At 41.5% G+C, this 27231-nt stretch overlaps 1 protein-coding gene across 1 annotated transcript in view; it reads right to left on the reverse strand.

Annotated features, from left to right (window-relative positions):
• The window catches only part of pou6f2 (POU class 6 homeobox 2), a 229673-nt gene that overhangs the window by 186669 nt on the left and 15773 nt on the right, over window positions 1-27231 (reverse strand). Inside the window, exon 3 of the mRNA XM_042332610.1 lies at window positions 20760-20934. Coding sequence (XP_042188544.1) covers window positions 20760-20934 — 175 coding nt within the window. The remainder of the gene's footprint in view (window positions 1-20759; window positions 20935-27231) is intronic.

Genomic DNA, 27231 nt, shown 5'->3' on the forward strand with positions numbered 1-27231 from the left:
CTAATAGTTATTCCCCTGTGTAGCAGCAGGCAGCACAGAACTGTCTTGAGTGTCTTCCTTCAGATGACGTGTTAGCTTAACATCTTATAATAAGAATAATCCTTGCATTTGATACAGCGCCTTATCACATTGTCAAAACACCCAGGGCTCTACGCAGGATTTACTACAAAGTGCAATGACTGAGCTTTGGAAGCGAATTCAGCAGCCAATTTGCACAGAGCAATGTCCCACAAGCAGTCATAAAGCGAGTACCTTTTTTTTATCTGGGGATTTGTTGGCCCAGACACGGGAAGAATTTCCCTTCTGTTTCTAACAGTGCCATTGAATCTTTAATGTTCACCTGAATAGGGAGATGGGGCCTGGGTTTGATATCTTATCCAAAGGACATATTTGACTGATGGATTAACTGCACTAAACTGACTGACTGGTCAATATTCTTAAACGTTACTCTCTCATGTGCCTTGGACCCAAACTAAACCATTTCTCTGGAGTGTTGTTCAATACATAAATAAAATTAATGTAATATTTGATCTAATTTGTGAGATTTCTTACCTGGATTCCTTAATAAGGAATCTGGGTCATTGAAATGTGGTAAGTAAAGTACAACAACAACAACTAATTACATTTGTATAGCGCCTTTTACATCAGGACATCATGCCACCTGGGAAAATCCATTCTGACAAAATCTATTGCCAGAGCACAACTCCCACGGATTGACGGGAATTCTGATGTGCTTGCTAACAAGACTCATCCCTTCCATGTTACCATGGGTGACCGAGCTTGCAGCTTTTACTCCTCTAACCTGTGCGACTCCCTCTCTCTGTCTTCTTTATATCCACCTGAAAACTTACCACTTCAACACGCCTAGTCACCTCCCCTTTGCCTCTTCTCTCTTTCGAAAGGCACTTGATAAATGCATGGTATTGTTGCATTAAATAATACCAAAAAGGAATACTGCAAAACTGGAGTTCACTGCTGCCAATGTAGATTGCGTTATTTCTCACTCTATTTTGTTTTTTATTCTAAACAGCTTTGTGCTGATTCGGATTTTCATGCCAATAACTTCTCTGAAATTGTTTTATGATGTTTTCAAACTATTTTGTGTAAATTGTCTCTAATCCTGAGCTGTACCTTGGAAATCCTGGCAGGTAAGGCAGTGCCAACTGTCAGTATGAATTGCTTACCAAGTCCTTCACAGACCACAATAGACATCGACAATGCGTTTGTGTTTCAAATAGCTCATGTAAAAAAAAATCTCAGCAGCACCAACCGAATCCAAAGACTTCGCTGATATTATAGGTGTTACTGCAGGCTGTTTAGAGGAAGAAAAAAAAGCCCCCAAAACATAAGCTTATCAATCCACGACTGTGTCTGGGACACTGCTGTGCGCAATTGGCTGCTTTTTGTTTCGCCCGCAAAACACAGTTAATCCACAGTTAATTTTGTGAAGTGCTTCGAAACGACTCAATGGCATGATCAGGCGCCATATCAAATGCAAGAACTATTATAAGACCCTTTGAATTAAAAAGAAGCGTTATTCTGAAATCAAAATGTATGACCGACAAAATAACACTGAATCTGAACGTTATATGACGAACTAGAATTTTAAAATAAGATGCAAATCGGAGAGAAGATTGCGAAAATATACAAGCGCATTGCTTGTTCCTCCACACTGTGATACAAGTGTGAGGAGGGTCAGGTAGTTAATAATAATAATAATAATTGGATTTGATATAGTGTCTTTTCAGGTCTTCGATATGTCTCAAAGACTTCACAGAATATACTGGAAAGTGAATTGACTGCATGATTTGTGGACAAAACGCGGAAGCCAATTGCGCTCAGCAGCGTCCCACAAACAGTCATGGAATGAGTGACCAAATAATTTTTTTGTATTTTTTTTTTGAAGGGATTAACCCTTAGTTAGCTGAATGGATGTCACACACAGCACGGCAAAGTGTGTGCCATTTGTGTATGAAGTCAAACTCACTGCCCCCCTTGCAACCAACAGAATCAGATTAACAGCGATCATTTACATGTGTGCAAAACAAAAAACATCTCTGTTGCTTTTAGCAATCATCTGAAGTGGCCCTAGAGCCTAACACCCTTGTGAGCGGTTAGGGCCTGCAGCTTATCAATTTACTGGCAAACGGCTCCCTGAAGTATTAACCCGGGTTAATTATTCGTCAAATATGATTATGCAGTTCTAATGTAAAAATCGGAAATGCTGGATGGAATTTTTCACTCCAGTGACTTGGCGATTGCGGCAGCTGGTGGAGCGGTGGCAGTAATTACCAGCCCATTCCAGCTGCTGGCTCTGAATTCTGGTTCGGAAAAAAAAAAGCAATAAATAACTAGAGGAGCAGGAATAGGAGCCGAGCCAATGGTGGTGGGGAACATCTCACAGCTGCTGCTGGTGATAAATGAGAGCCAGTGGCCCCGTTTCTAATCAATACATGTAAATGCTTCTCATTACAGTTTTCATACACACTTCTCAATTAGCCTTTCCTCTCACTGGTAACAAGGAATGTCATGCTTTCTGGAGTGTGAAAGTGCTACATCCCCACGTTCACCTGCATCCATCGCAAACAAAAGAGCTTCTGAGCACAGCCCAGAGAGGCAGCAGGTGCTGGCAATGGCAGTGCATCTAACCTCGACTAAATGACTGGCTCCCTGGCCATTTCTGTACTTGCTGTGGAATAATTTCTGTTAAAAAATACTTACCACACTGTTAAAAACACAGGCGTGTGTTTAGCACAACTTCTCCTGCAGCTACACAGAGTGCTCATTTCAGGCTATTCTGTGTATTTTACAAACAGATACATTGACCAGTACTTAGACTGAACATGTGCAGCTCACACGTCTACCTTTATTTACGGTTCTTATGTTTAGAACACTCAAGATTTCTATATTTTTAAATCTGCCTGTTCAAGTGGATATTAAAGATCTCATGGCACTACAGGTTTTTGAAAAGAGAAGGGAGAAGTCTCCTGGCCAACAATCCTCCAGATAAAAAAAATAGTCACTCACTTCATGACTGCCTGTGGGACATTGCTGTGCAAAAATTGGCTACGACATTTGCCCACAAACACACAGTCACTACACTTCACAGAAAAATCCTGTGAAGGCTTTAAGATATCTCAACAACGTGATAAGGCACTACGTCAAATGCAAAGATTATTATTATTATTAACGATTCTCTGATCAGCTCAAAGTTTTTAATCAAACAAGTTTCTCTCTTAACTTCTCTTTCCCTTTGGTTGGCAGAAAAATGAACTCAGATATGGAGACTGAACATACAGTCCAAATTCCCCAGCTTGGTCTAATTACTGCTTGCCCAAATGATGGAAAATGGTTAATAATCGCTCAAGTGAAGGCAACTGTTGAACTGCTTGGTCTCAGCAGAATGCAGCAATGGGACATTAACAATCCTTACATTTGATATCATGCTGTTGAGATGTCTCAAAGCTCTTCACAATATATACTGTAAAGTGAAATGACTGTACATTTTGTGGGCCAAATGCTGCAGCCAATTGCACACAGAGCATTGTGGATTGATAGGGATTATTAGCCCCGAAAAGTGATCCTCCAAGCGACAAATAATCAGGTTCGTACCTACTGCTAGGTAAGCAGAGGCGCGTGGCGTTGGGAAACTTGGCTAAGATTTTGCCGAAAAGGGTGAAAGTATCCTGCTTTTTGTTTTAAAATATAACTGCCTCTGGCACACACAATTAGATTTTTTGTTTCGCTGGAGAGAAAACAAAATACATGGGCTTTATCATGGTACAGGATTTTCTTTGTGTTTGCACAGAAACAAACTAATTATCACAGAGTGAGAATAAGGCAGAGGAAAAAAAAATGCTGTGGCATCTTTATTGTAACCGCACTGACATGGAGCCGCGCACACAAATGCTGACCCAGAGCGTGAGCCGTTGATGAGAGAGGCTAAAATGGAAGCTGTCACTTCACATTGCATCAGGGCGATTTGTACAATGTAGTAAAATTAAAAGCTCCTGATGGCGCAGGATCCAGTTTCAGTCATTAGCTATTGGGACTGACAGGGACCATTCAAGAAGATCAGGCTCCACACAGTGCAGTGGTCAATTTGCCTTGTCCCCAGGCGATTGGCTGTTAATGTTGTTTCATGCCCCACTTCTCTGTGTGCGCCAGGCAAGAAACAAATTGTTTTTCGTCCCTGTTCCCACCTTTAAGGGGACGGGGATGAAAAAACAAAGCAAAATGCACCCTAGTGATACGGAGATGCAATCTGTCTGATACACATGACATAGGACACGGTTATCATACAATGAATAGTAAATCAGGGAAGCTTGAGTTCTTCAAAGGTACAACTGAAAACCTACAACAAACGTGTTATTTCTTCCTTTCCCTCCAAAATAGAAACACAGGCGCGTCCACACATAAAACAAGTTTAACAATAACATTTCTGGAGCTCGCACTGTTTGTGCCTCAGTTAAAAAAAAGAGTTTCAAAAGAAAACAATTCAGCCAGAAGGACAAAGGGTTAAGCATTAGTACTGGTCAGTGCTCAGAGAGCGTGTGTTATAAATAATACAGATGGAGAGGGTGAAGGGCACTCGAAACTACCTCAGGACCAAAGCTGAGCAATCAAAGTGAAAAATCTAATTCTGTATTAAAAACTCAAGTTGCCATGGATATGCTTTGCTTGCTGACCAGCTGCAAATGTGGCTGGGGCTGGTGTGGGCGATATCTGCAGATATCAGCAACTTTGTTGGAGCTCGTGTGTGAGAAGACTGGTCTAAGCCATGCAAGCCTTTTCTGTGATCGTTGTCAGCACACATTGTAGCCAAAGAATTATTAAGGGAAACGAAACGGGCAATTATTCAGTGGCTCTTCTTGTTCTCAAAATCCCATCCGTGGCCCAAATTTGCTAGTTTCTCTTTTTTTTGTAATAAAAATATGCTAGACCCCTGAGCCCTAAAAGGAACCCTTTTTTTTTAATGACTGTTGTTGGAAAAAGGGATTAAGAGACATTTATTTCCCTGGGACAGACACGAGGAAGAGAAAGGGTGGAACTGATTAACTTGACGATGGTCGGTCGCTCTGTGAGTTGCAGGTCTGGTTTGAGTATTTTTTTCCCGCTGTATTTGTTTCAATTTCTGAAACACTGAATGAATTTCTGTGTCAACTGCACAATGTGCGGTCCAGTCTGCTGAGTGACAAAGGCACCTTTCACAGCACCTGAAATAGGTGCTTCCTGTTGATTAACAGGGAGATGGAATGATTTTTAAAGCAAATAAAATATAAGCAATTAACTCTGCAACACATGGTGGGGGTGGTAGGGGGGGATTCATTGAAAGGGGGGGGGTGATTCTTTGAGGGGGAGTGGCGGGAAAAAAAAATCTTCAAGGGGAGAATTTCAGCTCCTGAGCTCAGGTCAATGCAAAGCCAGCAAGAGCTCGTTCCTACGAAATCCTAAAATTCTTTGCACTAAAAGAGAAGATGCCTGGAACATGTGGCTATCCTAAACTCCCTGGAGATTTTACTCAAGAATGATTTTAAAAAAGGTACAGATGAAGGCTTTTGAATCATTTTACTACAGCGCACTTAAGGTTGTAAAACAAACTCTCTTCTGCAAAAGCATATATTGAAATATAGACTTCAAACAACTCAGCCCACCAGGCAATTGCATTTTTTTCCACATTTCGCCCACAAAATATACAGTCGATTCACTTTACAGTATATCCTGTGAAGCGCTTTGAAACGTTTCGATGATCTGATCAAGCGCTATATCAAATTCAAGGATAAATATTATTATTTTGGCACATGTATATATTATGCAAATGACACACAGTTCTGTTTCGTTACTGAAGGCATCATATCTGAAATTTGTGAATTTAAACAATTCCTTTTCTTGTTTTTTTCCACTTTTCATTATTTTTTAAAATATAGATTTTTATTCTTTACTGAGTAACAGCTCATAGAGTGACAGCCACTCCAAATCAGTTTATGACATCTTATATTTGTACCTTGCGTATATTTTTTTTAAAAAAGCTTTGTATTTTTCAGAAACTTCAGCTCCCAAATGATTGAAATGAAAAGAAAGAGCAAAGCCTCAGAGCTAAGAGAAACATCACTTTCTCTGACTTCATCCCAGACAGGGTGAGTAGTGCATGAGCGAGCTGGAATTTCTGATGATTCCTGGCTCCCTCTGATAAAATAAACTATAAAATTAACAAGTCTGAGTTACGTTTGCCTTTCACTGAACAGATAATGAGCATGAGTTAGCCAAGATCTGGCTACGGAATGATTTCAACTCAAGGTACAACAGCCACAGAACAGCTCTGAGCTTTACAGTAGAAGACTTGTCTGCCCGACAATTCTACAGATTGAGCGGCCGTTCAGCTGATGCCTCTTTGCTGGTTCCAACAGCTTCCACGTTTATCTACAAAAAAACCCACTTGACGGCAATTACGTGCGAAGCGCTTTGAGACGTTTCCAGTCGATAAGGCTTTACATAAAATGCATGTTTTCTTTCTTTTAAGACAGCGTGTTTTTCGAAAGCTTCGAAGCGTAACATTGATGCCTTCATCGGCTGTGTGCGGCTTGCATTAAATACTTCACTCCACAAGGTGCCAGACCCTGTGATTTAAATGAAACATTTTAATTTACTTTTCAGATGAGCATTCCCTGGGTAATTATCTACACAAATCACTTGGGGATAACTTTGTCACCATTTTCCCACTCAGCCCATATTTTCAGCAATTGCTTCCCCCCCACCACCTCCCCCCACCCCCAACCTACCTTTTACATGCTGAATGAGGCATATTGCTAAATAAACTGACAAGAATCACAGCAAAGCCATGTACCCGTGCTTATATGATGTGTCCTAATCATACAATCAATACAACTTTCAGTGCCTGCGTGTGACCTTTTTCAAATTATCCCTCCATTTTTGTTGAATCTGGATGAGTTTGCCCTATTTCATAAAACACTAAGTGCGTGAAATAAGTGGCTGTGGTTTTTCAGGCAGACTCCCCTTGACAGAATGATGATAGAAGCATCACATCCCTTGAACAGTAAATGCAAACTGACAACAGATGAGCCTTTAGATGTTGAATATAATACTGAATTGTGCTTGAAGTGTCTTATTATGTTGTCTTTTGATGTCTGAAGGGTGGTGCATCTTAGAAGAGAACCCGTATACTGATTTGGCATCCCAAAATTGCTCAACCTTAACAACTGGTTTCCAACTAATGTCCATCCTTTCTGAAAATAAATATGGCAGGTCGGAAGAAAATGACAAACATTTTACTTTATATGCCAAGGTTGTTTGGATGGGGTTTATGGGGTGGGGGGGGGGTGAGGTGGTCAGGTAATCATGAAGCCGGGACATTTTGATAGCTTTTTGTGAAAAGCAGTTTTTCTTCAAAATACTTAATTGCGAATTTGCAATTTTATGAATGGTAAAGTCAACGGATGTCTGTGAAGTGAGGTGAACTTATTGTGTTGTGTGTTGTCATTTTAAAACAAATCTTGCATTTTTCTTTGGTCTAAACAGGTATTAATTACACGTTGGAGAGGTGATAAAAGCCGTCTCTGGGATTGGCTCTGGTTGACTGTGGATGATATGCTTTTGTTCGACTCTCGCCCCAGCAAAATGCTAATCGGCAATGTTCGCTGTGTTGTTTCCCAAGATTTCCCAATCACCAGTGAAGGGCAGAGGATAAATTCATAAAGTGAGTGATTTTAATGGGGATTTTTACGCGCTGCTAAAAGGCAGACAGCTCTAGAGCAGGCGTAACAAAAAATTGAAGGTCTAAAAAAATAAACACTGCGAAAATGATTTTTTTTTAAAAAAAGTCTTGAAACCTACCTTGAGTTCATAGCATAGAAAATAATACAAAAACACAAGCAGTGGCACTTGTAGCTGCGAGAACAGATTGCAATGAAGAAGTCTCTGTCAGAACATTTGACAGTTTTGAAGAGGTTGATGTGAATAGTCGAAATGAGGAAGGTCTGAAGCTGGTGCTCCAGATCACACAGGAAAGTGATTCACAAGGGATCCCTTGTAAAAGTCTTGTAAAGAGACGAAAGTTTCTCTTTTTCCAGCGTGATCGTGAGGCAACGCGAGACTGTATAGAGAAGGCATCTCTCTACTGCAATTGTCAGGTAGCCTCCTTCCAAATCAGAAAGAGGTGTGAGAAATCTGAGGTCTATTGTGTGCTAGTGTAAACCATGTGCAAATGCATATGTATCATGTGCCGTGTGTAAACCCTGGGTAAACATGTGTACAGAGGGAATGATGGATTTTCACCGACAAAATATACAGTCTCTACAATATATTCTCTGAAGCGCTTTGAGACGTCTCTAAGACCTGATAAGGCGCTATATCGAATGCAAGGATTATTATTATGTCCTTAGATATATAATTGCTGTTAATTGCACCTGTAATTCCCACCTTACACATGCAGTTACACAAGGCGCATAATTATATTAATAATAGTAGTAATCCTTGCATTTGATATAGCGCCTTACAACGTTGTTGAGACGTTGCAAAGCGCTTCACAGAATATATTGTAAAGTGGATTCACCGTGTATTTGTGGACTAATTCCTGTGCTTTTATGCAAGGTTTATAAATGGTTTACGCATTGCCCAGAATAGATCCCATGTCAGCTATTAAACATGGGACAGACAATGAATTCATCTTTTAGTGTCTATTCATGACAACTCTGAGTTAAGATATTAAAGAGTTGTTCCCCTGCTCCAGCACAGGGACAGAGTGCGAGTCAGATAGAAAGCGCTGCGGGTGGAAAGAAAGGTGTTCTCAAAGGGTTTGATCTCACAAGCAAACTAGATGTGCCCATCATTCTGCAGCTCATAGTTCAGATTGTTTGTCAGGTTTGGGTACACACAGCACCATATCATGCCTGCACAGCCATTCTCCATACTCTGACTGAGGTCAAAATCCACAAAAGATTTCAATAAAATAATCCTTACATTTAATTAAATGAGGACAGTACTTGAAATTGATACACCTCCAAACTCTTCAGAGTGCTTCTCACAACTTGGCAGCTGTGCTAGCAATGCCCCATGAACAGTGGAGAAATGCATTAACAATTAAACAAAATGCAAAATACTGCAGATGCTGAAAATCTGAAACAAAAACAGAAGTCGCTGGGAACACTCAGCAGGTCAGGCAGAATCTACGGAGAAAGGAAAGTGAGTCAACGTTTCAAGTCGTGGACCCGAAACGTTTACTCACTTTCCTTTCTCCAAAGATGCTGCCTGACCTGCTGAGTGTTCCCTGCGACTTCTGTTTTTGTTTTGCGTTAACAATTAATTGAGTTATAAATTAATGTGCTTCTTGGATGAATCTGGGTGAGAGGAATGCTGACCAGGACCCTGGGAAAACTCCTTGCTTTTCTTTATGAAATAGCACCATGACATCTTTAACATCCATCTGAACCACCTGATTAGGCAGATGTGATCTAAGTTTAATGTCCCATCCAAAAGACAGCACCGCCTACAACAACAACAACTTGCATTGATATAGCGCCCTTCGCGTAGGGTAGCTTCCTGGAGCGCATCACTGTGGCGGAGTCTAACAACAAGCCAAGGGGAGAGGGAAGGGGGGTGTGACCGTAAGCATGATACAAAGCAGAGTTTCCAAAGTATTACACTGGAGTGTCGCGCTACGTTATGAGCTCCAGCACTAGTGTGGGGTGCAAGCCCATAACCTTCTGACCCACAGGCAAGAGAGCTACCAACTGAGTCAAGCTGACACTTAGACAGCACACCCACCATATGCCTACTTTTGAGTCCTAGTTTCCAGTTTAAATGCAACACATGCACCACTCCAAACCGATGCTCATGTGAAACAAACTCACCTTGGGGTGTATTTCACGTCAGGAACAATTTGCAGACAATGCAATGTTACTAGCTGCAGTGCATCCGCAGTTTAAACCTATAAAGGAAAAGGTGCGTGATGACACATGTGTTTGACTAGCACACACGTGCCACATGGCAAAATGTCCATGTTACAAAATGTGTCATTATTCCACTCAGGGAGTTGCCATTTAAACGACAGAGCTCTACTCAATCGGACATTGTGGATTCAACCACGGAGGTCGGATTAAACTAATGGCATTCAGCACGGGAGAAAAGTGCAGATATAAAGAGCAACAGCTGTCACGGGAGTACTCTGCTTTTAGTTTCATTTCTCATACTGCTACCAGTAAATATTGGCTGTGAATACAGAATGAAATGTTTACACTCACAAAATAAAATGGGCAACATTTGGGCTGACAGGTCCCACTGCATTTCTTTCAAAAAAACATCATTTGCAAATGCTTTGTTTCTAAAACCTTGTTCCTATTTGGCACTTCTTTACAACTTTAACGATCTTTTTATCTCATTCCACTCCGCCGTGCATCCACTGCTTAAGTTCCATTTTACTGAGGCACTGCTGTCACGAAGAGAGAATAATCCCGGAGGGGGCAGAGAGGTAGGAGCCACTATTCCCAAACCACTCCAGTAAAATCCAAACAAAGGCAATAAATTCCCAATGGCCAACAGAAGGAATCTCCTTAGATTGTTTCATAAGCCAAGGAGGCATCTTTATCCGTGTGGATGGTGAAATTATAAATAGACTTGTCTCAGTCCTGCGATAGAGGCAGGTATTCCACAGTTTCCCTTTGTATAATGCAGTCAGACAATACATAAAGAAAAACATTGCAATGCATTTTTTGTTATTTAACCAAAATCCCCACAAGAGCTATTAGGTGTGGAGCCTATTTTAATAAATCCCTTGAGGGAGTATAAAACTCCCGTTAAGCTTTTTATTTCTGAATGAAATAAATCAATTTTGTTCAAGGAGGTACTTTTTTAAACAAAATTGAAGTGAAAATAACAGCATCAATTGTTACACAGGAACATCAACCGGGGAGCAGAGTGAAATGCTGTGTTATTGGGAAACAATAAGAAATGGCATCAGTCTGCTTTAAGCCTCCAATCTGGAAGTCCAACACTTCTCGGCTTTTCTGATCAATGACGATAACTTCATCATTCAGAACAGGGTCAGGAGAGGGGTGTTCTGCCTCATTCAACATGATAAATATCATATGGACTGCAAATTTAGCTCTGATAATGCGTTACTCTCAGTTAATCCACTTTATCTGTTAGCCCCCAGTAATATATGTTACATGCATTCACCTCCAGTAATAATTACAATGTATTATCCACAAATAATACTTTCCATCTGCATCACTCTCAAGTAATATTTACCATGCATTGTCCTACAGTAATAGATACCATGTAATTACTTCCCAGTAATAGATACCATGTACATTACTCCCCAGTAATAGATAGTGTGCACATTACTCCCCAGTAATAGATGCCATGTATATTACTCTCCAGTAATGGATGTCAATGTGCAACTTTGCAGTAAATACATATTGCATGTTACTCTTTAAAAACACGTACCAAGGACTGACCCCATTAGAAAGTATGAGTCCCAATTTTAGCTTCCTTGTTATAATGGGACATGCTAAAACAAAGGCTGTCAGTCAGTTGTCCCGAGGTGTCAGATCACCACTGCCATCACTTTCTCCTCACCGCAGGCATGTGACCATTACTTACCATGTGCTGTGCATGCCTGTTATTGCCTGAGGCTGAATATGTACCATGTCTCCAGTGTAGAACAGGGCCATGGTGTGATTATGCTGTAAGCGGTCCTACATTATAATAAATAACAATAATCCACGCATTTGATAAAGCATCTTATCACATTGTTGAGACGTCTCAAAGGACTTCATAGAATACACAGTAAAGTGAATTGACTGCATGTTTTGTGGGCAAAATACGGCAGCCAACTGAGCATAGAAGTGTCCCACAAACAGTTGTGGATTGAGTGACTAAATTATTATTATTATTTTTTGAAGGGATTATTATCCCCGGAAAGTGATCCGCCAATCGACTAACAATCAGGTTCCCACTTACTGCTAGATAAACAGAGGCATATGGAGTAAGAAAATTTGCCTAAGCTTTCACCCAAAGCAAACCCAGAATTTCACCCGGAATCAAATTTCACCCGGAATCAAACCCGGGTCCTCTTGCTAGCGAGGCGAGTGCTCTAACCAATATGCTACAGGACTCCATATTAGGGGCTTGTTAGAATGGGGCTGGCCTGTTCATGCTCTCCAGTAATACAATGTGTTTTCTTCCAGTAATGCATAATTCTCCATTATTATCCAGTCATTTGCTGAAAATACATTGCTGCGCTAATTTGGTTGTCAGTCAGAACTGTTCAGTGTTCAGCTCAAATACCCTCAATCCTCATAGTAAGATCATTTTGCGTCTACACTAACATTCTCACTGAACTCGCCTGTTACCAAAACGAATCACCGGCTCTTCACAGCAAATAGCTGCAAGATTATTTGAATCATTCATTCCAAAAGGGAACGACCAGCTTCATTCCTAACTCACCAAACCAGTCAGCCATCAAACATTAATACACAGACCTCCCTTGTTCCTTCCAGCCAGATAGCCAGACAGACAGTCAGCGAGTGGCAGCACTGCTCGCTGGGGAATGAATGACCAGAGAATGACTGTGTAACAAATGCAGACCATGATATGTTATGCAAATTAAAGAAATGCACAGAGCAAATTAAAGGCATTCATTTTACCTTGTTTATGAGCGGGTTTGGAAACCGTGTTAATTTCACTTCTACAGTTCATATGTTACGGTCTCCACGATGGCATTGCTGAATTGTGCTCATTCAAAACTACTGCTGCCATCTCATTTGTAGCATTTCCCGATGGGATTCCTTTCGAATGCCCATCGAGCCGCAGGAACTCCACGCAAGCAGCATACAGCGACAGAGCAGAGTTGGTTTGGGTGAGCACGACATATGTTTATGACCAGACGCAGTCCCCATTTCCGTGACTTTAAAAGGGAATGCCGTTAAGAAGTACTGCAAATTAGACCCCATTGTGTCTAATAGTCCATTTTATTGAGCCTTCAGTTCATTTTAATTGTCGAATGATCAAATAACAACAGTAGTTTCCATGCAGCTTTGTTCAAAAGGAAATGTCAAGCACACATCCCTTACTCATTGTCTATGGTCCTCATTCTGAAATTATAATTGAACTGCAACAATTTGTATTTACATAGCACCCTGCACATAGCATAACCTCTCAAAGCCCCATAGGCCATTTGCTTTTAAAGGTGCTGAGTTGCAAATCACAACCGTAGCATTTCTGCCATTATCTCCACCTACGGCAAGTTACAGTAAAAATAAAACTATAAACCGGAAGATGCTACACATCCTGATCAGCTGGTCTACCTCCCAGCTGCTTGACCTCATTTCCCCAAAGACATCACATTCAATGTCAGACTGACGAGCACATCTGACCCTGAACCTGACCCTTCTTTGTCTCGTGATATTTTATGTATAAATATTTGACTAGGAAGAAGAATGCGGCGACACTGAGCGTGCAATGAAGATTGAGATCAGCAAAGAAAAACAACAATAATTTACATTTACAAAGCGCCTTTCACATTAGGAGGACGTCTCAAAGCACTTCACAGAACCGACTGGGATACTGAGCTACGAATGGGGGAATCTGATCAGGGGGAAGAAGACAACCAAAAGTACAGTTGAAAATAAAGCTATTTGCATGAGTTTTTAAGGAATGAGGCATAGGGACTCCGGGATGCAGTTCCAGAGAGCGAGGCAGAAAGTGGTGTGCTGGGTCGGGGTGGGGAACAGACATGAAGCAGGCTGGTGTAGACTGCTAATATTAGAAATCTGAACTAAAAGTAGGATACACACTACACACAGCACATTGATCGACATCTGAACAACAAATGCGGAGGTCAAAAATGCTGTATTTTATTTTTATTTCTTAATAAGGAATCCTGTTAGATTTCCAGTCAAACTGTGGGGACTCTGCCTGGAGGTAAATCATGTCAGAGTGGAATTAAATTCTGGTGTCTGGCACGGTGCACTTCCAATTTCTTGAAGGAGTCTCCACTTACACTAGAATCAGAACCATAGACAGCACAAGAGGGTTTGTTCAGGTAACTATTGTATTGCAATTGCAACATTTGTTCAGCAATTGTATTGCAATTCACAATGGAATAAAAAGGTGGGAACTGCCCCGATAGAAAATAATTAGAGCAGCAATACATTTGATTTCATAACCTAAATCGTTAACTGAATGTTAACTGAAGCTCTGCACAAGATGTATCTATTTTACACCAAACCCATCGTATGCCGTTGGGATCTTTCAAAATAAATCATGCAAAAGCATCCTGCTCCTCAGAATATTTTTTAACTGAGAGGGCCCTAAGGAAGAATCAGATGTGGTAATTCTACTGCGTGCTGAAATAAACATGTGGTATTTCTCATTGAACAAGTTTGTTTGTGGGGATTTGTGATGGATTGGAAGAGGGTACTTGCCCACTAACATGGCACAAAGCCGATTACTGCTCACAAAGGCACATAAATACATAACACCACAAGGTGTGTTTAATTCAGATCAGAGTTCCCCAGAGTCCCTTGTTTGAAATCTTCCCCTTTGCAGCCTATAAATCCTCAACTACTAAGCATGGCTCAGCTCCTCCTCCTGTTTTGTTTCGTGGTTCAACCACCAAAAAGTGAGATTCAAATGGGATGTATCTGATAGTGCAGCCAAGCCCCCACCCCCCTCCCCCCCCCATCCCCCACCCCACACCCACCTCACCCTGTGCATTGCTCCATCCTGTGCCCAGTCACGAACTTACTCCATAGGACATGAGTATGTTGTAGATATTCCCAAGATGCACAGCCATGAGTTTCCGGTAAATGGTCCATTGCCCAGCTGGTTGAGTTGCTTGGTTCATTTTGATCATATAGTATTTTGTATTTGTGCCCCTCAAAGTAGAATTATTTTCAATCAAAAACCTTTTAAAACAAGTAACTGGCCAATTTACTACTAATAATAATAATCCTTGCATTTTATATAGCGCCTTGTCACATCTTCAATACGTCTCAAAGCGCTTCACAGAATATACCGTAAAGTGAATTGACTGTATATTTTGTGGGTGAAACGCGGTAGCCAATTACGCAAACAGTCGTGGATTGAGTGACCAATCTATTATTATTTTTTTGGAAGGAATTATTACCCCCGGAAAAGCGATCCGTCAATTAACTAACAACTGGATTCATACTTACTGCTAGGTAAACAGAGGCGTGTGGAGTAAGGAAACTTGCCCAACGTTTCACCCTGCCGGGAATCAAACCCAGTACTCTCACTTGCCAGAGTGCTCTAACCACTGAGCTAAAGGACTCCATTGAAGCAATAAAGCATTGAAAGTGAGCTGGATAATCTGAGCAGTGATAAACAGATGTGGTAACAAGTGGATAAATGGATGCGGTGAGCAACAACAGACAATGGGCTGAATAGTTCCATCCATGCTGGCTCAGTCTCTCACCATCAGAGCTGCTCCTCATATAGTACATTTGTGTTCAATTTAGCCAATTGCTCAGTCTATTTCCAAAACCCAGAACACCAGCTCAATGAGCACAATAGCAGCCCAATGCTAGACAGTAAATGGTCAGTTTGGGGTGGCCACTGTGAATTTTAACCGCAGCAATGGTATACTTGTTATATTTCAGAGAAAGGCATGCGCAGGGCACACAAGTGAAAGTTCCACAAAGCCAATATGTGGGACGTGCTTTTTGGGGAGTTGTGATAAGCAGAAAATATCAATGAAAAAAAAACCTTAAGACCTGTTGAATAAACTGAGATGATTATTGGAACAGTTCCGATTAGGGTGGAAAGAGCTGTATTGCTTATATAGTTCACTGGGGGCCTCTAGTGGTACAGCTCACAATCTGCAGCACCACAGTGCAGTGCAACCCTAAACTTTGTGACAAGGATTCATTGGCCCACAAACAAATGTTCAAGCTGGTAGGACACTTGGATGGAAGAGAATCACTCAAAGTATTCCAGTAAAGCACTCAGCTGTCTGATAGTCCTACAGCACAGCTACCTGCACTAAGTGGAGTGTTACACAGATCAGCATTGTAAATTGTAAATAAATAAATTAAACTGAGTGTTTTACTGTAATGCACGATGCTCTGCTGTCTGTGTGCTCAAATGGACTTTTTCTGTTGACATACTTCAGGCCTTGACAGTACCAAAAGAACGAGTTTCACATCAATCTGCCTGGTACTATAATGACTAGCACTATAATGCCTTGCTTATCCACAAATCTGCAGCTAGTGTCGTCTCCAGAGCTGTGCTCTGGGAGCCCACCACCCCATCCTCAACAGGCTCTACCAGCTTCCTATTCCTCAGCATATTGATTTCAAGATCCTCGCTTTGATCTTCACACTCTTGCCCCACCCTACCTCAACTTCTACTCCCCCCAATCCACCTGCTGCACAAAGAGGTTGCTTGCTGCCCTACCCACCCACCCATTGGCAGGCTACCTTTCTGCACCTTGCACTCATTCTCTGGAACTCTTTCTCTAAGCTTCTTCTTCACGCACCTTCCCTTTCCGTTTATGAAACCCTTTGAACAACCTACTTGTTTTGACAGCACCTCTGATCAAATCCCCCTCCCAACCTCCCACCTGCCTCGGGTTTCTACTCCATCTCTAAAATATGCAAGCCATTGTCTTATGTGTAAGGCTCTATATGTGTACGTCATTATTGCTGCACTGTAACGTTCAGTAATCTTAAACCAATTTAAACTGCTTATTAACCAGAATGATCACAGCAACAGTGGTGTGGAGACCAGAGGACAGATTGTCAAAACATTTCCCAATGAAGCCATGTGAGTGAGATTGATTTTAAAAGTAAGTAACGCTACAGCAATAAAAACTACAATATAAAAAAATGGATTTAAAATCCATTTACTTTAACACAAAATGAACGATGGGAACAGACTGCATTAAGAACTGGGAGACGTTTAGAGAGAACGTGACAGGTTACGTCTAGCTCAAAGTGCTGCAGATAATTAAAACCTCATTCGCCCCACTTGCACTTCACTTCATTAGAAGTGGGTTTCCCATTTAGGCATTTTCAGAGCTCCGTCTTCTTGCGAAAATTTCAACATAAATTTGCAAAATCTGACTCACCCATTTAATTTCATACTTGATTGATATATCATGTCAGATAGTCAAAGTGGTCGTCCTGACAGCTATCAGAAAGTGTTTATTTCAAAAGCTTGCTTTGATCTTCTTTACATTACAACTCCTGCCCTGGCCACAATCAGAGCTTGGCTTTTCTGCTTATCCTGTCCCTGGTTCTTACAGTATATAAGCAGCACATCTAAATAGAACAGGACCCGTGGTTTCAAACACTTTCCCAGGCTGGTTTACTCCAGTGTGTATGTGAGTCCCTTGGTCTGCGAGCTACTTGGTATGTGAGCAGCAGATAGAAGTGAATGTTTCCACATTACTTCTCTATGACTGTTAAACAAATGACAGCAGATTAACATCAGCTGCTACTTTGCCACAGCCTGAGTTTTGCCTGATAAGAGATCCATAATGTGGTCTTTGCAGTCAAAACAGAGGTGGGGGTGGGGGAGGAGAGTGCTTACCAGCCTACACCCCTTGTTAACACTGGCATAATAGTATGTGGTGTAAAAACCCTGTTCCATCCCCTGGTGTCGGTCACAAGGCTGAATTTAACACTGCCACTGACGAAGATGGGCTGAACCCCAGGGGAAAGCCTCCATGAGGGAACATTCCAGTCAGCTTTGGCAGAGACGTTGAAGTCTCTGGCTATCAGACCCTTTTCTTTCTGTACAAAAAGCAAGAGAATGAAATGAGTAGCTTTATTCTGCCCGACAAGGCAGGACTTCCTGACTGCAACACTGCAGTCTTCTGCTATTCTCTTTTGGTCGAGAGAGTGGTGGTGGTGAGAGAGAATATGGTATAAAGTGATAATAGAATACACGTGATGAGCCACTATATCAAATGTGAGGATTATTATTATTAATATGGTCTTGTGCAGTTGGTGCGTATTTTGTCTCAACCAATAGCTAGGAAAACAAACAGACTTGAGTGTCAGAACACAGTCATCTGGTAATGCTCAGAACAGTGTTGCTGCAAAGAATTGGAACACTTTGTTTTGCTCCGGAATGAAATTTGTTTTGCACCAGTACTAGTGACAATAGTCAGAGATGAATTTTGTTCAGTCTCTCAGCTTGAAGAAACTCATAGGTTGTTATTAGAAAATCTCAGAAGGCAGGTCTACCTAACGTGTTTACAAGATGTTTGCACAAACGGATTATCACTGCACGCTTTGTTACTTTCTTCCCTGCCCTCTCCTCGTCTCCTCTCCTACAGGTGACCAAATTGTTCTGGACTTCAGCTCTATAGGGACCAGCCACCCTCAGCGTTACTGCTGTGTGTCCATTCTCCATGGGTGAGCCCAGAGAATGAATGACGGCTACAATGGCCGAACCTGATCAAGTCCTTGCTAGATATCACTGGGTTACAATCAGGAGCAAGAATCCTGTCTGATTTTTTTCCCCACTTCCTAGCCCAAGGAAGTAGATGCCAATTATAGTGCTTGTCCAGTGTCCTGGCTGAGATCATCTACTTAAACACAGATGAGATTTGATCCCAGCACCTTCTGATCTGTATGTTATAGTGTTTACTGGGCAGTGCCTTTGTCCAAGTAGGCCATCAAGGGAGCACAAACTGCACTTCTCAAGCAGCCACTCACTACACAAACAGCTCATCACAGACCGGAGCTATAACTTGCTCATGATCCCACATTTGGTTGGAGTAAGGAAGATCTTCCAGTGTTGAAGTCACCCACCATCACACACCATGTGATGGACAAGTGTTAGGTTATGAGTCCAGTGCATGTACACACCGTAACACGCAGCAGATTGACATCAGCCATTTGCAGCAATATAAAGTCCCTCCTTTCCCAGCACAGATCAAATCCACTTCCCCGAGGAAGAAGCATTTACTTGAAACTAACATTGCGGTAAATCACTCTGTGCCATTCAATGTGGGCATTTGCAGCAAAACTACTATAAGTTTCCAACAAATGGGAATTCACAGCTATAGTATAAAGAGGGCTTAGAAGAGCTTGAATGACAAAAGCAAAGGAGAGCACAATCTGCTCAGAGCTTATGGTTGAGTCAACAACAGTAGACAAGTGAAACGCATAAAAACAGGGGGAAAAATGAATACAAGGCAGCTAAGGAATAAAATAAGAGTAAAATACAGTACCTGAGGTATTCTATTACTCTGGCCAGAAATCCAATGGTTGATGTAAGAACTATAACTAAACAATTCAGTTGAATGGGATCTATCCTGGATATTGAGGAGAAATGCACTCAGCTGAATTACATCTGCTACTATCTACGTCTATTCTTTCGATATTCATGCCTTTGGATATTCTGAAAAATTGATTAACCTCACAGCGTGACACTTTACCCAGCTCGCTCACTGTCACTTTGACATCTGAGAATAAGCTCTTCAACAGCCTCACTGTGTTTAGCTTCGGGAAAATCCAAACAGGTGTTGTTAAACTGGGACTTTGCAAATCTACCTGCATGAGTCTCCCCTGTCCTGGACCTAGCACACAGACTCACATGTTTAAGAAAACATGTCCAACAGTGGAGAAAAAGTGAAGACAGACTATCCTGGAGATTCTCTTCAATTTTCACTCACTTCTCTTGATGTATAGCTCTATGATGTATTATTAATCTCAAATCATATAGCAGCAGGGTTTTTAATCAAAGAAAACTCCAGTCTCTGACAGTGCTAAATAATCCAGGTTTACCCGCCTCTGACAAGAACACATCAAATGGAAACTCAAGAATTTTGACCACAAAAAAAGAAAGGGAAATATACTTCAGAAATACAAATTTGAAGTGTTTAGTTCTTTCTGCATGTAACATATATGAAATATATATGGTGCAAATGTCAACGGTATCAGGAGCATGTTTGACAAAACAGCAACATTGCAAACTTGTTCCCTTTCTTGTCACAATGTGCAGCTAACTCACTAATACAGGGCATGGTGGCATCATCAGTGAAACACTTCTGTTGTTGTTGTTTAGGAAAGGATTTTTCTACATTCATTCACACAGTACTGAAAACCATCAGCACACTTTTGGCACACAGCAGTTAACCCCTTTGTTTCCGCCAAAACCAAAATTACTTGCAAAGGGACCCCCTTATGAAATATCGTGCAATAGACCCAACTGAGCCTCAAAACTGGGAAGATAAAGTTCAGAAGTTTTATACTGAAAAACACCAAAGGCCATTCAGAAATCCCATTGCAGAGTCTCCAGGAGTCTTTGACAAACACTTTCCTATTTGACTCTCAATCATTTGGGGTGAGGACGCAAGTGGCGTCTTAGCACCCCACAAAAACATCACTGCAGCAAAAGTGATGCACTCGTGCTCTGGCCCACATCCCTCCTCAACAGAGAGAGAGAGAGAGAGAGAAAAGAGAGAGCTCTTTTAAGGAATACAATTATGAATCATGTAAGGTGCCTTGTCTGATGTACAAGCAGTTGGTGAGAGTTGGTGAAAAGTTACAATTAATTGTTATACAGCTCGGTTGTATTTGTGGTCATGTTAAAAAACAACACTCGTTTTGCTCTACATAGAAAATACTATACCGATGTACATAAGGATTTGTTCTGCTATTTTTTCAGCAGCAAAGACGACATGGGAACAGAGAGAGAGAGAGAGAGAAAAACGGATCCTTTTCTCAGCAAGGGAGCATTCAAATCAAATACCGAAACACACTTACCAAAGAGCTTGCTGGGAGAGTCTTCGCTGTCATTTGATTCCACAGGCACAAGCAGAGACTCATTTAGCTCATTGTCTGAAGTGGCCGCCTTGTCCTCACCTCTCGATTCTGCATTCATTTCAGCTCGGAGGGACAGCAGTGGTTTGCTGAGTTGTTGTCCAGAAATCATAGGATCCTGGGAGAGAAAACGATGCAGGGTTAGCTTTGGTGTACACTCTCCCTTATCTGAGTTCCAGGCAGCTCCTGCTGCTATTGCTGGTTGCAGTCAAGTGAAGAGCTATTACAGATTCAATGAGTTTTCCATTACTCCCACCCTATTAAAGGTCTACTAGCATGGGAGGGATTAGATTTGCTTTGTCAAAAAAAAACTCTTTGCAACAGAAGCTTAAGCAAGAAACAGCGCCACCTAAAATGTTCACTATTTCTATTTTTTTCTTTTAAAAAGTTCCCTAATGCATTTGAAAATGAGACTTTGTCATTAGCTACATCAAGAACCACTTATGTAAATCACTTTATCCAACACAGAACTTTCTCACACAGAAAAAGGCTTTCCTCTCTCTACAGAGAGCAATCTAAAGCACAGCCTTTAGAAGGAATCAACATTGCAGTCAATTAAATACAATCCATTGCTTTGAACAGAAACTGAAAAATACTTAGTATTTCATACTTAGTATTTCATATGGACAAATGAGTGTTACAAAGCATTTTACCATTTAAATCAATGTGAAACTATATATTCCTGACAATTTTACAGATGCTCCCTTTAAAATAATCGTAATAATAATGATAATATCAATAAAAATATTAATAACAAGGACTCTCGAGGTATCTATTCCTGGATCAAATAGTTTTTTGAATGTCACAATCAGCGGACAAAGTGAGTCAGCTGTTTCACATTAAACTGTCTGAGAATTACCTTTTGATGATTAATGCTGTTCTTGTAAACTGACAAGTCCATCTTCACTGAGGAGAATTGGAAAGAACTAAACTCCCCGAGCTACCCTTCTGCTATTTATTGCAAAGTTTATGCCTAAATGGATGTATGTGGAGAACAGGTGACCGGCGTGCAGATAGGTTGGATAACATGTTCCCTGTGTCCACTCCTCACATTGGTCGATGGACCTGCGGGTTTTAATGTATTCATTTCTAGAAACGGTATTTGATATGACACATGATAATCTATGAAAATGTTAATCAATAAAAATAGTTTAAGCTGTCATCAAATGTACTCCTTTAGTCAATACTAATATCACTGCAAACAATGTCACTGCCATCAGGGCTTAATTTGCACAGCACTTAAATATCAGACTCAGTGCATCAATGCACTGGTCTTGCAAAAGGTAAACACATTTTCCTCAATTTAAGACTGATGCACTCAATGCACATTTAGCTGCACCAAATCCTCCCTTTTGAATACCTTGATAGGTCCACTGGAGGGCAAAATTAATACTTAATTGAATCTCACAGTCATCAAAATAATCAATACTTTTTTATTATTTATTCTTTACAGTCTGTTGGCTGTTTGAAACCTCACGGGGTAGCTGGAAAGGATTCATGATTTTAACATGCTGTCATTAAACAATGCAATTTCCAGCAAGCATTAAGCTTATGGGAACGGGCAACTTGCAAGGCAACAAAAGAAATAGGGGGCTGAGCTGAGGCCACGCTGGAAACAAATTAATTTCTCACATGCAACACAAAAATGGAAAATAAAATGCAGCTCCACACATAGAGGAAGGCTGTTTGTGAAGCGTTTTATCATATCAAGAGCAGGGCTGAGCTTTCATAATGCTGACATTCCTCATTCTGACAATCCTAAACAAGTGGAAAGGATGAGATCTCAGCTATCATCTTTCATCACAATCTCTAGCTTTACAACCAATGTGACAGCTTGCCTTTTTTTTGCACTGTTAATCACTAACTAAAAATTACTACTTAGGTTGACATTACAGTTCTGCAAAATAGTTCCAGATCCAATTAGACTACGGTCTTTAATTCAACATCAGAGTTTGGGAAATGACACCTTGTGCTGCCTTGTGTACATCACTGCACAGAAAGGCTTGGAGGAATGTTATAGTATGTGCAGTGGCGCTCACTGCTCCAAAGCTGCTTTTCTACAACCAGAGATCATTAAATTAACCTTTAGTGCACCAAATCCCTTTGTTGCATGTCCACGCTGACTTCCTCACTGTCCAGTCATGTCACTTCTACCACAGAATAGTTAACAGTCTTCAGCGAGCTATACTGTACCAGCAAGCTCTACACAAGCAGAATACGGCTACAATCTTAGACACACTTTCTCTCTCGCTTTCACTCTCTTTGGCTCACTCTCCGAAGCTGCATTTGCACCCACTGTTTATTTTTGCCCTTTATTTTTCCCCGTGAGAAATTCACTTTTAATATTTGATAACATGATATTTCGGAATAACATGACCACAGCCAATTGACGAAGGTACCATCCGCACAGTTGCCCTCTGAATAAAAGATAGAGGGAAGCAGAGCGTGTCAGCCATAGCCACAAAATCGAGCACGTCAGAAAACAACAATAAATGGAAGCTACCGACGCAGGCAGATTAAAACCAGATCAACTTGCACACAGAGGAGAAAATGCAAAATCCAGGAATCTAAGGAAACTCAGGCTTTGGCTGTGCCCACTGATCTCCCAGTCATCTTATGATGCATCAAACGTTCCATGCGAACCTAACCTGACCCTGGCTTTAGGCACATTAGTGGTACGCCAGATACTTACAGTCCACGCCATGCTCTCGTCGGAGATGTGATAAAGTATTCTCGAACTACTCCTGCAGAGAACACCTCATGCAGTCGACATTTCCTTTCTGCACCCAGTGCCACCAAGCTCAATATTCTTTCTGCTGAGCTATTTGTCTATCTCTCGGTAACACAGCACAGTTCAAATGGCAATCCTCTGTCCAAGCCGGCTGAATCACTTCATTACCTAGGTAGCACGCCATTTTGAAGCTATAATATCCTCACGCTGTCCTCTCACTGCAGTTCCTCTATTCATCCTTCCTTTGACCATCACTGCATTTACAAAGATAGCACCCATCCCAAAGTTACACATTAACACAAGCCTGATAAACCCACCCTGCAATGTAAGTTCCAGCACTTTGCTTGCATCTCACAACCACCCATTTCAATAAAAAGTTTTGAAAAAAACGCATCAATTTAGACATATAATTGGAAGTAAATAAATCCCTTTTGATGGACCTGTTATTCAGACAAAATCAACATTCACAACCAGACCACTTCTCACATAATGCACAGAAACAAATTTATTTTTACCACCTTGCAAAATGTATAACAGCAATGAGACCATATTCTGTTGAATGCTATTACCAAGGGATTTCTTGTCAAAGTCAACTTCCAAGGTAGCCCCCTGGGAACTGGACTCTGCACAGTCTCGTGGAAGGTGTGAAAATCTGATTTTCCAAAATGGATCAGTAATTCTCTATGAAGGGGGGAAAAAAACAAGATCGATAAATCCTTGCTAAGTAGATTGCAGGAGAAAAAATATTCTTCAGTGACAGCGCATTAAGAAGTCCAAAACAATCTAAGTATGTTGAAGATACACCAGCTCTCTACCAAGAGGTCTGGTGTATCAGAAGTTAGATGGCTTAGATGTCAATTAGAAAGCTTTAAAACAGTAAGTATCTAAATAATTTGCTTTAATCCTTGCATTTCATATAGCCCCTTATCACGTCTTCGATACGTGTCAAAGCGCTTCATAGAGTATACTGTAAAGTGGAGTAATTGTATATTTTTGTGGGTGAAACTTTATACAGATTCATACAATGCAGAGAAATCTGTGATCTTCACTTTACAAGGAGGAGCTTTGTAGCGATGAACACCACAGCATTTTTATTTTGTCCTCTTTGCATTCACAGTGGTGTCATGGGATTTGCTTCACGGTAACTCGGAGACACAGAGAGACTCCGAGACACAGAGAAAGACACCGAGACACAAAAACACTGAGACACAAAGAGAGTCACTGAGACACAGAGATACACTCAGACACAGTGAGACACTGAGACACAGAGAGAAAATGAGACAGACAGAGACACTGAGGCACAGAGAGACACTGAGGCACAGAGAGACACTGAGGCACAGAGAGACTGCAAGACACAGAGAGAGACTGAGACACAGAGAGAGACTGAGACACAGAGAACGACACTAAGACACAGAGAAAGAAACAGAGACACAGAGAACAACACCAAGATACAGAGAAGGACTGAGACACAGAGAGAGATACAGTGACACAAAGAGAGACATTAATAATAATAATAATCCTTGCATTTGATATAGCGCTTTTCACGTCTTCTAGATAATAATAATAATAATAATAATCCTTGCATTTGATATAGCGCTTTTCACGTCGGGAGGACGTCCCAAAGTGCTTCACAGAATATACTGTAAGGTGAATTGACTGTATATTTGTGGGCGAAACACGGCAGCCAATTGCGCACAGCAGTGTCCCACAAACAGTTGTGGATTGAGTGATCAAATTATTATTTTATTTATATTTTTTCTTGAGGAATTATTATCAGGCACGTGGAGTAAGGAAACGTGTCCAAGGTTTCACCCTGCCAGGAATCGAACCCAGGTCTCTCACTTGCAAAGTGCATTCTCTAACCGCTGAGCTACAGGATTCCATATTAAAAGCTACCGAGAGATACCAAGACACAACAACAACAACAACAAGATTACATTTGTAATAGCGCCTTTCACGTCAGGAGGACGTCCCAAGGCACTGGACAGAGTACAGCATTTCAGACACGAGCTGGGGTTGGGGGGGGAAGGGAGGGACACAGAGAGACACTGAGACACAGGGACAGACACTGAGACACAGGGAGACATTGAGACACAGGGAGAGACACTGACACACAGAGAAACACAAGGAGACACTGAGACACAGGGAGATATATTGAGCCACAGGGAGATACATTGAAGCACAGGGAGAGACATTGAGACACAGAGACACAATGAGAGACATTGAGACCCAGCGAGAGATACCGAGACACAAAAACAGATACTGGACACACAGGGAGATACTGAAACACAGAGAGACACTGAGGCACAGGGAGAGACACTGAGACACAGGAAGACATTGAGACACAGGGAGAGACACTGACACACAGAGAAACACTAAGACACAAGGAGACACTGAGACACAAGGAGAGACATTGAGCCACAGGGAGAGACATTGAGAAAGAGGGAGAGACATTGAGACACAGGGAGAGACATTGAACACAGAGACACAGGGAGAGACATTGAGACACAGGGAGAGACATTGAGACACAGCGAGAGATAGCGAGACACAGAGAGAGACTGAGACACAGACAGACACCAAAACACACAGAGAGACTGAGACACAGAGACACAGATAGAGACACTGGACACAGAGAGAGACACTGAGACACAGGGGGAGATATTGAGACACAGGGAGAGACACTGAGATACAGATAGAGACACCGAGACACAAAGAGAGAATCCGAGACACAGAGAGAGACTGATACACAGAGAGACTGCGCGACACAGTGAGAAACACTGAGACACAGGGAGAGACATTGAGACCCAATAAGAAATACCAAGACACAGAGACAGATACTGAACACACAGAGAGACACTGAGACACAGGGAGAGACTCCAAGACACAAAGAGAGACACTGAGACAGGGAGAGAGGCTGCGAGACACAGGGAGAGACTCCGAGACACAGAGAGAAACCGCCAACTGAAATCCGATGTGCATCACTCCTACCAGCGCTAACTCCCCCATCGGAAGTAGATCTCGTGGGAGGAAATTCTTACGGGTTGATGTGAAACACTTGCGATTACTACCAGGAGAGTTGCTATCTAGAAATCCCAACTCGTGAATACTGCAAGTTTCCTCTTTGCGGTCATATAGCGTTTTTTTTTAAAATCACCTCAAAACATCTTGCAGGGTATAACCCACCCAGCCACTGATAAATGTACCTGGATTGATAGCCTAGTTTTCCTACTGAGTTGTGTGGTGACAAAAGACAATTGTCGGCTGCAGCAGTTAAATATGTTCAACCAGCGAGGACACATGCTGAATGCAGCCAGCCTGCCTGCCTGCCAGCCTGCCTGCCGAGAGAAAATCAAGCTCTTCGAATTTTTAAATGTTTTCAACACATCAGCATGAGGCATTGACCTGGCTGAAGTCACTTAGATCTAAAGTAAATGCACTGATTGTTTTCTCAGCAGGAATTTTTCCCCCTTTGAGCTACAGAGACAGCCTCACCAGCAAGTTCCAGCAATGGTGTCTTTTTTTAGCCCTTTTTTGGCCCTTACTGTAGCTGGTGACACGATCAATAGCCAGGTTATGAGACAGAGAAAGCTAAAGAGAGATTATGCTGATGAGGTGGGTGACAGAATTATCTCTCTGGATTTGTTCTTTGTATCACCTTCAATCTCTTGTGGCTCTGACAAGAAT

The sequence above is a fragment of the Callorhinchus milii genome, unplaced genomic scaffold (genome assembly GCF_018977255.1).
Source record: "Callorhinchus milii isolate IMCB2004 unplaced genomic scaffold, IMCB_Cmil_1.0 Scaffold2, whole genome shotgun sequence".
In the NCBI taxonomy this organism is placed as follows: domain Eukaryota; kingdom Metazoa; phylum Chordata; class Chondrichthyes; order Chimaeriformes; family Callorhinchidae; genus Callorhinchus; species Callorhinchus milii.